The sequence below is a fragment of the Sapajus apella genome, unplaced genomic scaffold, assembly GCF_009761245.1.
Source record: "Sapajus apella isolate SASKATOON/1434 unplaced genomic scaffold, GSC_monkey_1.0 scaffold13, whole genome shotgun sequence".
In the NCBI taxonomy this organism is placed as follows: domain Eukaryota; kingdom Metazoa; phylum Chordata; class Mammalia; order Primates; family Cebidae; genus Sapajus; species Sapajus apella.
In genome coordinates, this window is record NW_022436953.1 from 1407105 (window position 1) to 1419411 (window position 12307).

Genomic DNA, 12307 nt, shown 5'->3' on the forward strand with positions numbered 1-12307 from the left:
TTTTTAATTAAAAAAAAAACCCAGGATGCCTACTATGTGCCAGGTACTGCTTCAGGTGCTGGAGACACAGACATGGGAAATATTAGCTGACAGAAGCCACAAGAGTGAATGAGATCCCCAGGCAGTGTCTTGAGTCAGAAGAAAGAAGGGTGGCAAAAGGAGCCCCAATATTTGAGGGGCACGAAAAAAGTCTTAAGGAGACCTTGAAGGTAGGATAGAGAGAAGGAGAGAGTGGTGTAATGGAAACTAAGGTAGACAATGGTGCCAAGAAGGAAAGAGTGTCTTGTGCTTCAGAGGTCACCTGCAAGGAGGACTGGGAAGTGTCCACTGGTGAGCCAGATGTCACAGGTGAGCAGGCAGGTAGCCCAGTAATATGAAGGGGAGCAGGACTACGATGCAGTGAGGAATGAATTGGGTAAGGAAGCAGTAGAGAGCACTTTACAGTGAGTCTTTAACTCAGGTAGGAAAGAGGGGGTATAGTTAGGGAAAAGGAGAAATTTTCCATGAATTTTGTCTCTAGAATGATGATTAAGAGTCAGTGAAAGTCAAGATTTCAGGCCTGTTAGAGCAAAACCCCAAGGAGTAAGAGTTGGAACTTGGAGCACAGATGAGTCATGGCTGGAGGGGTGGGCCTGGGCCTGTCTTTCTGAAAGGAGATAATGCAGAAGAGGTGCAGATAAAGCTCTGTGGCTGCTTGGAGAGGGAAGTGATTACTTCCAGCTGGGGCACCCAAGGAAGGGATACAGACATTTGAGTGCCAGGGGCATTTGAGGGTAACAATGGAGGAGTGAATCGGCCAAAGTTAAAGGCAGGTGAAGGATGGCAGGGGAGGAGGCCAGGAAATGCAGACTCAGGTGGGTGGTGGTATGGTTGGGGCGCTGGGGTCAGATGACACACATACGCTTCAAATTCCAGCTCCCAGTTGCTTCTTAGCTGCAACACTGAAGAAGTTCCTTAACATGTTTGAGATTCTCCATCTGTAAAACGGTGACAACCCTAATAAGGGTTGTTGGAGGAGGACTAGATGTTTACAAAGAGCTCAGCCCTCGCCGGGCGCAGTGGCTCACGCCTGTAATCCCAGCACTTTGGGAGGCCGACGTGGATGGATCACCTGAAGTCAGGAGTTCAAGACCAGCCTGGCCAACATGGCGAAATCCCCTCTCTACTAAAAATACAAAAATTAGCTGGGCATGGTGGCACGTGCCTGTAATCCCAGCTACTCGGGAAGCTGAGGCAGGAGAATCACTTGAACCCAGGAGGCGGAGGTTGCAGTGAGCCGAGATCGCGCCATTGCACTCCAGCCTGGGCAACAAAAGTGAAACTCCGTCTCAGAAAACAAACAAACAAACAAACAAACGAAAAACCCCAAAACCTAAAGAGCTCAGTCCAGCTTAATGCTTGGCGCTTCCGTATCTGAGCGCCAAGTCACGAATGTAAAGCTATCGATGTATGCTTTAAGGGAAATTAACTGGGCCACACGGTGTGAAGCGGACTGAGGTGGGAGAAGCCTGCCCAGGACCTTGTACCCTAGCTACTCAGGAAACAACCTAATTCTCTGCTGGGCATCTCATACAGGATATGGTTTCTGCCTTTCCAGAGCTCACAGTCCCCACTTCAGTGCCAAAGTTGGAAGGAAAGAGGATGAAGTCGTAAATTCTTCAGTTTAGCCTCTTGCCAACTGTTCCCTGCCGCAAGGCTGGGCAACCAGGTGCAGGGTGGCCAAGCACGTACTGCCAAGGCTCCTCACGGCTTGGCGAATCGCTGCCAGCCAAGGACAACGTTTACTCCAGGCCGGAGCGCGCGGGGAAAGAAGCGCAGGCGCACTGCGGGCGAGAGCGCTCACCTGGGCTGGGGTGGGCGGAGCAAAACACGGAGCGAGATGACGTCATGGGGACGCAGCCGCAGAGTGAGTCGCGTCCCGGAAGCGGCGATGGCGGCGGCGTAGGCGGAGGAGATTTTCGGACCTGCGACTTCCGAACGGCCCAGGGACGAGGAGCGGCGTTTGTCTGGGGCTGGCCTGAGGAAACACTCCGGGCCCTAGTGCCTCTCTTCCTGCTCCTGCCCGACCCTGGTCCCTCCCTCACGGAGCCAGCGGTCAGGTAGGTGAGGTGCCGCCCCCCCGCGTCTCCGTGTCTCCGCAGACTGTGTGGAGTTGGGCGCTTGAGCGCTGCCGGGGCCGCCACCTGCTGGCTCCGCGACCTTGGGCGTGGCTTTCCCTGTCCAGCCGCACGGGCTCCATCAGGCCCCCTTGGCTGAGGAGGTGTTGGCTAAGGCCAGTGCGGGCGCCGACCTGCCTAACCTTTTCTTGGGCTCTCCTACCTCGCGCCACTCTGGGCCCTTTTCGCCCTGGCACGGCCCGCGGGGATTTTGGGCTCCCGTTGGCTCCTTTGTCACATCCCCTCACAGTCCCATCAGTTGGCGGCTTATTGCCCGGGACTGATTTATGTTGCTCTTCGCCGAGATTCTGCCCCCTCGTTTGCGGCTTAGCCAGGACTTGGAACTGGGAAAGAGCATAAGCGTCCCTGGAGCGCCCCATCAGAGAGGGCAGATGGGAATGGGGCGTTCCGATGTCGACTGCCTTGGGCAGAGATGGCCCAGGAAGTTGTTGGGAACCGAAGGGAGTGAGAAGGATTAGAGGATGGGGCGGGTGTCCTGGAGCACGGTATTTCATTCACTCATTCAGCAGGCATTTGTTAAGCACCCACTGTGTACAGAAACTGGTGAATGGAGGCCAGCTCAAAGTTAAGAGTAGGAAGTTTTATTTTGACGTGGTAAGTGCTCTGTTAGAGTCAGTACGTGATCCTTTGGGAACATTGGGGAGGGTCTCCCAGTCCAGACTTGAGGGTGTTGGCAGAGACTTCCCAGAGTAAGGGAGTGATGTTTAAGCTCATACATGAAGGATGAGTAGGAATTAACCAGGTAAAGGGTGGGACAAAAATGTTCCAGGGCATCATTTCTTTTCAGACCATGGGTTGCCTCCCTGCAGCGATCATTTATGCTTGATTTTTGTGATTTTTTTTTTTTTTTTTTGGGCCGGAGTTTCGCTCTTGTTACCCAGGCTGGAGTGCAATGGCGCGATCTCGGCTCACCGCAACCTCCGCCTCCTGGGTTCAGGCAATTCTCCTGCCTCAGCCGCCTGAGTAGCTGGGATTACAGGCACGCGCCACCATGCCCAGCTAATGTTTTGTATTTTTAGCAGAGACGGGGTTTCACCATGTTGACCAGGATGGTCTCGATCTCTTGACCTCGTGATCCACCCACCTCGGCCTCCCAAAGTGCTGGGATTACAGGCTTGAGCCACTGCGCCCGGCTTTTTTTTTTTTTGAGACGGAGTCTCGCTGCGTCACCAGGCTGGAGTGCAGTGGCGTGATCTCGGCTCACTGCAACCTCCGACTCCCTGATTCAAGCGATTCCCCTGCTTCAGCCTCCCGAGTAGCTGGGATTATAGGCACGCGCCAACAAGCCCAGCTAATTTTTTTGGTATTTTTAGTAGAGACGAGGTTTCACCATGTTGGCCAGGGTGGTCTAGATCTCTTAACCTCATGATCCACCTTCCTCGGCCTCCCAAAGTGCTGGGATTATAGGCGTGAGCCACCGTGCCCGACTAACTTTTAGTTTTGATGCGTCTGTGGGAAAAGAGCATTGGATGGAGAGTCCAAAGAACAGGATTTTAGATCTGAATAATTCACTTTGCCTTGCTCACAGGTTTTCTGTGGGCACCACATGAAGCAGTAGGTAGAAGTGTCTTGGGGATTATATGTGCAGTGCAAATGTTGGGAATTATTATGGTTACAGGATGCAGACATCAGAACGTGAGGGGTGTGGGCCGGAGATGAGCCCCAGCGTGATGCCCGAGGCTCCCCTGGAGTCTCCACCTTTTCCTACCAAGTCCACAGCATTTGATCTTTTCAACTTGGTTCTCTCCTACAAGAGGCTGGAGATCTACCTGGAACCCCTGAAGGATGCAGGTGATGGTGTTCGATACTTGCTCAGGTACAGACTTGTGGAGTTGCTCTGGTCTGCTGTGCCTTCTGCCTTCCTGCTCTGTAGTAACTAACATTGACCATTTAGGCAGTGTCTGGCTGTCCTTTTTGCCCTAATGAGGAGCAGTTTTGGGAGGTCTGTTCTGCCTCTGGATTTATCCAGGCCTACCCTGTGTCTTAGGCCCAGCCTGGGAAAAGCAGACGTTGGGAGTGCTCCTGCCTTTCAGCAAGATTCTTCTTTGTGACTGAATAAACTCCTTCCTTAGGACTGCTAGATAGCATTGAACATTAGGCTTTCTATAGCGTGGAGCAATCTTAATGTTTTCCGTTGCTCCCAATAATAGCATAATTAATATTAAAAATTAGGATATAATTTTGAACAAAAGTTAAAGAAATACAAAAACCTATGAATAAGCAGATACCATTTTCACTTTTTTTTTTTTTTTTTTTGAGACAGGATTTTTTTCTTTTGTGCAGGCTGGAATGCAGTGGTGTGATCATGGCTCACTGTAGCCTCAACCTTCTCAGCTCAAGCGATCTTCCTACCTCAGCTGCCACGCCTGGCTAATTAGAAAACAAAAAATATTGTAGAGATAGGGTCTTACTGTGTTGCCCAGGCTGGTCTTGAACTGCTGGGCTCAAGCGATTCTCCTGCCTCAGCCTCCCAAAGTGCTGGGATTACAGGTGTGAGCCTCTGTGCCCAGCCCATTTTCACTAATTTATTGAGATTATGGATATTAATTTTTTTTCCCTCCTATCCTGCTTTGATTTTCATTCTCTATAATTTTCTTTTTTTCTTTTGGCTCATTTTATTATGTTAAAATTATTTTAAATTATGTAGATGGCATTCTACTCTCTAGGTATGTCAGTTTTTGTCTCTAAATAAGGACATTTCTTTCAAAATTCAAGTAATATCATACCTAACAAAATTAATAGCTCCTTGATATCATCCTATACTCAGTTCATATTCCATTTCCTCAGTTGTACAATCTGTTTGGCTAATTCACATTTCAGTCCAGGACTGTGCATTGTTTGTAGTTATTGTGTCTTTTAAGTCTTTTTCAGTCTAAAACAATCTCTCTCATGACATTAACTTGCTGAAGAGACTGAGCCTGAACTGACTATCCTGGAGAATTTACTACCGAGATTTGTCTGGTTTCTTTCTTGTGGTGCGGACTAGAAGTTAGATTTAAAGGTTACATTCTGGCTGGGCGTGGTGGCTCATGCCTGTAATCCCAGCACTTTGGGAGGCCAAGGGAGGTGGATCACAAGGTCAAGAGATTGAGACCATCCTGGCCAACATGGTGAAACCCCATCTCTACTGAAAATACAAAAATTAGCTGGGTGTGGTGGCGTGTGCCTGTAGTTAGTTCTAGCTACTCAGGAGGCTGAGGCAGCAGAATCGTTTGAACCTGGGAGGCGGAGGTTGCAGTGAGCTGAGATTGTGCCACTGTACTCCAGCCTGGTGACAGAGTGAGACTCTATCTCCAAAAAAAAGGTTGGATTCGATTCAAGTTAAAAAAGTTTTTTTTTTTTTTTTTTTTTGCAAAGGTAAATGTTGTGTCCCTGATACTGCATTGCATCAGGAGTCGCATAAAAACCTGACTGTCCTAAAGAGCAGAGGTTTTTAACTTGGAGCCTATGGGTGGCTTTTAGGGATCAGTGAATCCCCTGAAACTGCATGTAAAATTGTGTGTCTGCACATGTGTATATTTCTAGGGAAAAGCTACTTGTTTTCATCAGATTCTCATAAAGACCCTCAACCTTCTAAAACACCCGAGAGAGACTGGTAGGAAGCAGGGTCAGTGGAGTTAGGTTAACTTCCAAGGATACCATTGAGTCTGGCATCAGTCTGGAAATAGTGGATGGTTTGTTACTAGTTCTCTGGCCAAGGCCTTACATTTTTCTTGTTCACCTAGTTTATGTCAGTATTCGTAGAGGTGAGCTAGTCAGTGTTACAGAGCTGTGGTCTCTACTGTAAGATCACTGTGCTCTTGGCACAAGGGGTAGGGAGATAGTATGAGGAGGGGTTTTTATAATCTCAGCATGTTGTGAAGTTTGGTTTTCCATAGGAGAGAGCCTGTGCTCCCTGGGACATTCTTAGTATGTGTGTGTATTGCCCTTTTGTGGCAAAGTACGAAAGTGAAGCATATCCCGCCCTGCCCTTCTCCTTTTCCTCTATTGGTCTGTAGTGCTTATTAGCGCACTAATATGTTAGGTTTTTTCCATTTTATGGAATTAGAAATTGGAGGATGTGGTAGGATTGGTTAAAGCTGGATGCAGGAGGAGCATTGGACCTGAAAGCCCTCAGGAGCCTGTGGTTTCTGTGCTGCTCCGAGAGGGAGCACTGGTCTGTGAAAGTGGCTGTCAGATTAGTTTGTGCTTTTGATTGTTCTTTTCTTGGTAAAGAGAATTTGACTTTGAAGAGGGACCTAATCTTGGCCTCTGGCTATTAGGTTGGAAGCCTAGAGCTGCAGTAAATTGTTAACAGACTCCTGGGATCAGCTACTCTACTATGTGGGTCTCCTGGGACCAAAGTGTCAGTAAAGACATTTGATAGAAGGGAAGAGGTTTTAAAATGAAAGTGACTTCAGTAGTGGTGTGATGTATTTATTTCCTAGATGGGATTGGCTTTTATTTTGGTTTACCCTGGTAGCTGCCACTAGAGGTTCTGAGGCCTAATTAGGGTGGTACAGATGGAGTGTGTTGAATTTCAGGAGCAAGGCAGAGATGTCATTTCATTTCCTTACTCATAAATTTTATTAAAAAGTAAAAGCCCCTTTACACTGTTGGTGGGAGTGTAAATTAGCTCAACCATTGTGGAAGACAGTGTGGTGATTCCCCAAGGATCTAGAACCAGAAATACCATTTGACCCAGCAATCCCATTACTGAGTATAAGTGGGTACCCAAAGGATTATAAATCAGTCTACTGTAAAGACACATCACACATGTTTATTGCAGCACTATTCACTAAAGCAAAGACTTGGAACCAACCCAAATGCCCATCAACGATAGACTGGATAGAGAAAATGCGGTACCATATATACCATGGAATACTATGCAGCCATAAACAATGATGAGTTCATGTCCTTTGCAGGGACATGGATGAAGCTAGAAACCATCATTCTCAGCAGACTAACACAGGAACAGAAAACCAAACACCACATGTTCTCACTCATAGGTGGGAGTTGAAAATGAGAACACATGGACACAGGAAGGGGACTATCATAGACCAGGGCCTGTTGGGGGATGGGAGGCTAGAGGAGCGATAGCATTAGGAGAAATACCTAATGTAGATGATGGGTTGATGGCTGCAGCAAACCACCATGGCACGTGTATACCTATGTAACAAACCTGAACGTCCTACATGTGTATCCCAGAACTTAAAGTAGTAAAAAAAGAAAAGTAAAAACCCCACATAAATTAGTTAACCTCATTCAGTAACTCTGAAATACTCCAGTTAGAGTACAAGAAAATATACTTAGCCCTGGTACAGTAGCTTACCCCTGTAATCCCAGCACTTTGGGAGGCCGAGGTAGGCAGATCACCTGAGGTCAGGAGTTCAAGAACAGCCTGGCCAACATGGTGAAACCCTGTCTCTACTAAAAACACAAAAATTAGCCAGGCATGGTGATGGACACCTTTAATCTCAGCTACTAGGGAGGCTGAGGCAGGAGAATCGCTTGAACCCGGGAGGCTGAGGTTGTAGTGAGCCAAGATTGTGCTAGTGCACTCCAGCCTGGGCGACAAGAGTGAGACTTTGTCTCAAAAGAACAAGGAAAAAAAAATGCATTCAATGCTTTGCTTGCCGGCAATTTGCCTGTTTATTTTTACGATATTTGTCTCTCCTCTGATGGCTCACCTTATATACTGACACTGTCTTTAGAATTTGGGTGTCGTGGCTTCATTGTTGCATCTATGCTCCTCTTTCCCTGCTAAATGTCCTTTATCAGGGACGGGGCTAGCAGCATTTGCTTGTTCTCAGCAACTTGAGTCTCCGGTCTTCCTTCTTCCCTCTTTGGGGGCTTCTGCATTGCCATTTGGTGGTGGCAGTGGCTGTTTCTGTGTTTGCTTCTGTCTGTTCCAGCTCACTTAAGGTGTGATTGCTAAGTGAATGCTGCACCCTACTTTCATCTTGATTTTTAATATATTAAAATAAAATCTTTACTATTTTTTCTCCTTTTGAATTAATAGGTGTTCAAAATAAACTTTCAGATAAACTCTCACACTTTCAAAATCACGGACCTAAGAAGATAAAGGCACAAACGGGCTCAAAGAAGTTACGATTTGGTCTTTCTTGATTTCTGTGTTAGTTGAAATCTTGTTCAGTGATTATACAGTCTTATGAAATTATGAACAAAGAATAGAGGAAAGTATTAAGAACTTTGTTAGTGTCACCTCTTGAGGAGACTACAACCTTACAAAACACAGTTTAAATGATATTAACTGGGTATCTTAACTGGTATTTTATGAATTCTTCTTCCTTTTGGGAGAAAGCACTACAGACCTGCCAGTTCCCTTACCCCAGGTGCTAATGTGTGACCTGTTACCACCTCTCCTGGTCACCAGTCCAAGTGAGAGGCCCCTTTTTCATTTCTCCTTGACCTTCTGTGTTCCAGGCCTCCTCTTCTGGTTTGATGTCTCATCTGTGCCGCCCGGTCTCCCCTCCCTGGCTAGAGGAGTGGCTCCCTGTAGTGATCAGGACTCTCTGTGTTGTAGGTGGCAGATGCCTTTGTGTTCCTTGCTGACCTGCCTGGGCCTCAACATCTTGTTCCTCACTTTGAATGAGGGTAAGGACTGCCTCCAGGGGCCAGTGGTTTTTGTGAATGAATGTGGGGGAAGGACACCTGGATGCTGCCCCGCCCTGTGTGCCGCAGCTGCTCTTGTTGCCCTGGAGTTAGCTTTCCTCTGTGTCTGTTTGGAGTCAGAAACAGGCTCCAGAGGGACAATCCAGGCTGAGCCGCCTGCTGTGACCTTGGGCAAATTAGGAACTTCCCTGTTACTCCTAATTTTCCTTATCTCTAACGAGAGGATTAAAATGCTGCTTTCCTCCTAGAGTATTTGTGAGGAATGCGGCATAATACTTAGCACAGTGCCTGGCATGGAATAGGCAGCCAGTGCATTGGAGCTGCTCTTAATATTATTGTTTCCTTGACTTCCTGCTGAGGATGCATTGACCTTTTTCCATTTTGGTTTTCCAGCTGATTCAGGGGTCATCTGGGGACATGGCATGGGTAAAGGTAGTGGGAGAGGAGCTGATAAGAGACTTCTGCCATATCTGTTGCTTTTCTCTGGTTTAGCCAGTGAGCCTAGCGGGAGCTGCTGGGCAGTCACCAGCAGTGAGGAGTGGCATGAAGCCTTTGAGATAGAAGTGTGGACACATAGGTGTCTATTGGGGTCCTGGATAATGTATCCTATGGACCTCTTACTACGGTGCATGCTGTGATCCTACCCTGTCCATGGTTGAAGCTGGCAGATGGCTACACAAAAAGCCAAACCCCTCAGGGTCAGAATAAAGCCTGGAACAGAATGTTCAGAGGAGCTGGACCGTTACTCATGTTTTCGTTCTTATATTGACCTTGTATTTCTCAGGTGTCTTCTTTGTTTCCTCTGGAGGTAGAGACTGAGGAGGTTGAAAATAAAGTTCATACAAGATCTCATTTTCTGTTTCTTAGTTGGATTCATCTTTACCTGTTCAGAACTTCCTAGGATGTTTGATTTTTCTATATATGCTCCCAAAGTAAATCAGTTCCCATGACAGATATTTAATAAGCATTTATTATGGGCCCGCTGCTCTATTAGCTTGCTGTTGTACCATATTGCATGGAAGAAGTTCCTTCTTTGAATTTTATCTTGGCCTTAACGTTTCTCAAGGCAGTCATCTGTGGTGTGCTAAAAGCCAAAGGAAAGGCTTCCAGGCTACCTTAGTGGCCCAGAGGTCCGAATGTCAGTCAGCAGGAGCTCCTGGCAATCACACTCCAGCATAAGCCTCCGACTGTGTGCTAGCAGCATCTTAAAATGTTTTAAAAGTGAGGCTGGGGCCACAGCAGTGACCAAAGGGACAAAGTCCCAGCCCTCAAGAGCTTACTTCAGTAGAGGAGACAACAGACATGCCTGTAATGTGTCATGTGGTGATAAGGTCTATGAGGAGTGAAGCTGGGTTAAGGGGACTGGAGAGTAGGGGTGAGACACTGTGTCATACAGGCCATCAGGAAAGCCTGACTGGCAGAGCCCTGGAGGAGGTGAGGAACAAGCAGTGGGTGTCTGGGTGGGCCAACTCCTGGTCCTTGCTTACCTGTGTTACCTGCAGTGTTTTTGATTCTGTAGGTGCGTGGTACTCAGTAGGTGCCCTGATGATTTCAGTGCCCGCCCTGCTGGGCTACCTTCAGGAGGTTTGCCGGGCACGGGTGCCCGAGTCCGAGCTGATGCGGAGGAAATATCATAGCGTGAGGCAGGAGGACCTGCAGAGAGTGCGCCTGTCTCGCCCCGAGGCTGTGGCTGAGGTGAAGAGCTTGTGAGTATGGAAGAGAGGCCAGGGAGGTGGGGGAACAATAACAGCAGCCATGACACTGAGTGCTAGCTGTGTGTGCCAGACATTATAGTAGGCAAACCACAGCTGTTAGTTAGTCTTTTTAACAGTTCTGAGAGGTAGCTAGTATTAATATCTTCCATTTATGGGTGAAGAAAAAGGCTGATTGACTTAGCTAGAAAGTGACCAAGCTGGGATGAGCATCTAGATCTAGCTGTTTTACAGCCTGTGTTCTTTTGCTGGAGAGACAGGTTAGGGTCTGGACTAAGCATGTGCATGTATGAGCCACCACTGCCTAGGTTCAAATCCCAGCTCTTCCATTTATTTGCTGTGTAACATTGGGCAAGTTACTTAGCTTCTGTCTCAGATTTCTCATCTGTTAAATAGGATAATAACAGGGCTTACTCACAAGGTGTTTGGTACTGTGAAGTGTTGAGTAGGTATTAGTCATCATCACTACACTGTGGAGAAAATTCCTAAACATGACAGAGCTGGTACTTATGAGGAAGCATTAATCTACCGACTTCAGTAGCAGTGGGCATTTACTCCTCCCTTCCCTGGAGTGGGGTCTGTGCATTCTATACAGTAGGGGAAAGAAAAGTTATAAACAAACAGATGTCTGGGCCTTACCCCAGGAATTCTGAGTCCATTATCTAGAGTAGGGCCTGGATATGTAGTTTTTTTTTTTTCTTTTTTTTTTAAGACAAAGTCTTGCTCTGTCTGCCAGGCTGGAGTACAGTGGCACGATCTTGGTTCACTGCAACCTTTTTCTCCTAGGCTCAAGCAATTCTCCTGCCTCAGTCTCCTGAGTAGCTGGGATTACAGGCGTGTACCACCACGCCTGGCTAATTTTTGCATTTTTAGTAGAAATGGGGCTTCGCCATGTTGGCCTGGCTGGTCTCCTGACCTCAGGTAATCTGCCCACTTCACCCTCCCAAAGTGCTGGGATTACAGGCTGAGCCACCATGCCCAGTCGTGGATAAGTAGTTTTTGAAAAAGACTTTCTTACTTCAAAATAGTTTTATTTTATATATATATGCTTTTTTTTTGAGACACAGTCTTGCTCTGTCACAAAGGCTGGAATGCAGTGGTGTGATCTTGGCTGACTGCAACCCCTGCCTCCTGTGTTCAAGCGATTCTTGTGCCTCAGCCTCCAGAGTAGCTGGGATTACAGGCATGTGCCACTATGCCCAGCTAATTTTTGTATTTTTAGTAGAGACGATCACCATGTTGGCTAGGCTGGTCTCGAACTTTGGCTGCAAGTGTTCTGCCTGCCTTGGCCTCCCAAAGTGCCAGGATTACAGGCATGAGCCACTGCACCTGGCCTGAAATAGTTTTAAAGAAGTGCAAGAATAACACAAAGAACTACTGTATGCCCTTTACCTAGATAGAACAATTATTAACATTTTGCCATGTTGGCTTTGTCTATCTCTGTACATATACACATTATTTTCATTTTCCTAAACCATTTGAAAGTAAGTTGCAAATATGACTGTTTACCCCAAATACTTCAGCATGGATTTCCTAAGAACAAGGACATTCTCTTATATATCCACAGAACTGTAATCAAAGTTAGGAAACTTAACATTGATAACATTAACAGTAGTATTATCTAATGTATACTTCATAATTAGATTTTACCAGTTGTATTGATAAAGTTCTTTTTCTTTTATTAATTTTCTTTATTTTTTGGGACGGGGTCTTGCTCTGTTGTCCAGGCTGGAATGCAGTGGCATGATCATGGCTCACTGCAGCCTTGACCTCCTGGACTCAAGTGATCCTCCTGCCTCAGCC

At 46.9% G+C, this 12307-nt stretch overlaps 1 protein-coding gene across 18 annotated transcripts in view; it reads left to right on the top strand.

Moving 5' to 3' along the window:
• Nucleotides 1-1865: 1865 nt before the first annotated feature.
• ZFYVE27 (zinc finger FYVE-type containing 27) overlaps nt 1866-12307 on the top strand; it is a 24191-nt gene continuing 13749 nt past the window's right edge. For 3 of the 18 annotated variants that reach the window (XM_032281209.1, XM_032281208.1, XM_032281210.1), the window contains exons 1-4: nt 1872-2099; nt 3796-3968; nt 8604-8774; nt 10312-10498. In XM_032281209.1, the coding sequence (XP_032137100.1) occupies nt 1888-2099; nt 3796-3968; nt 8604-8774; nt 10312-10498 (743 nt within the window). In that variant the 5' untranslated portion in view covers nt 1872-1887. Of the gene's footprint in view, nt 2100-3795; nt 3994-8603; nt 8775-10311; nt 10499-12307 lie in introns of all 18 variants that reach the window. The other 15 variants (XR_004269889.1, XM_032281204.1, XM_032281206.1 and 12 more) reach the window with 11 other exon arrangements.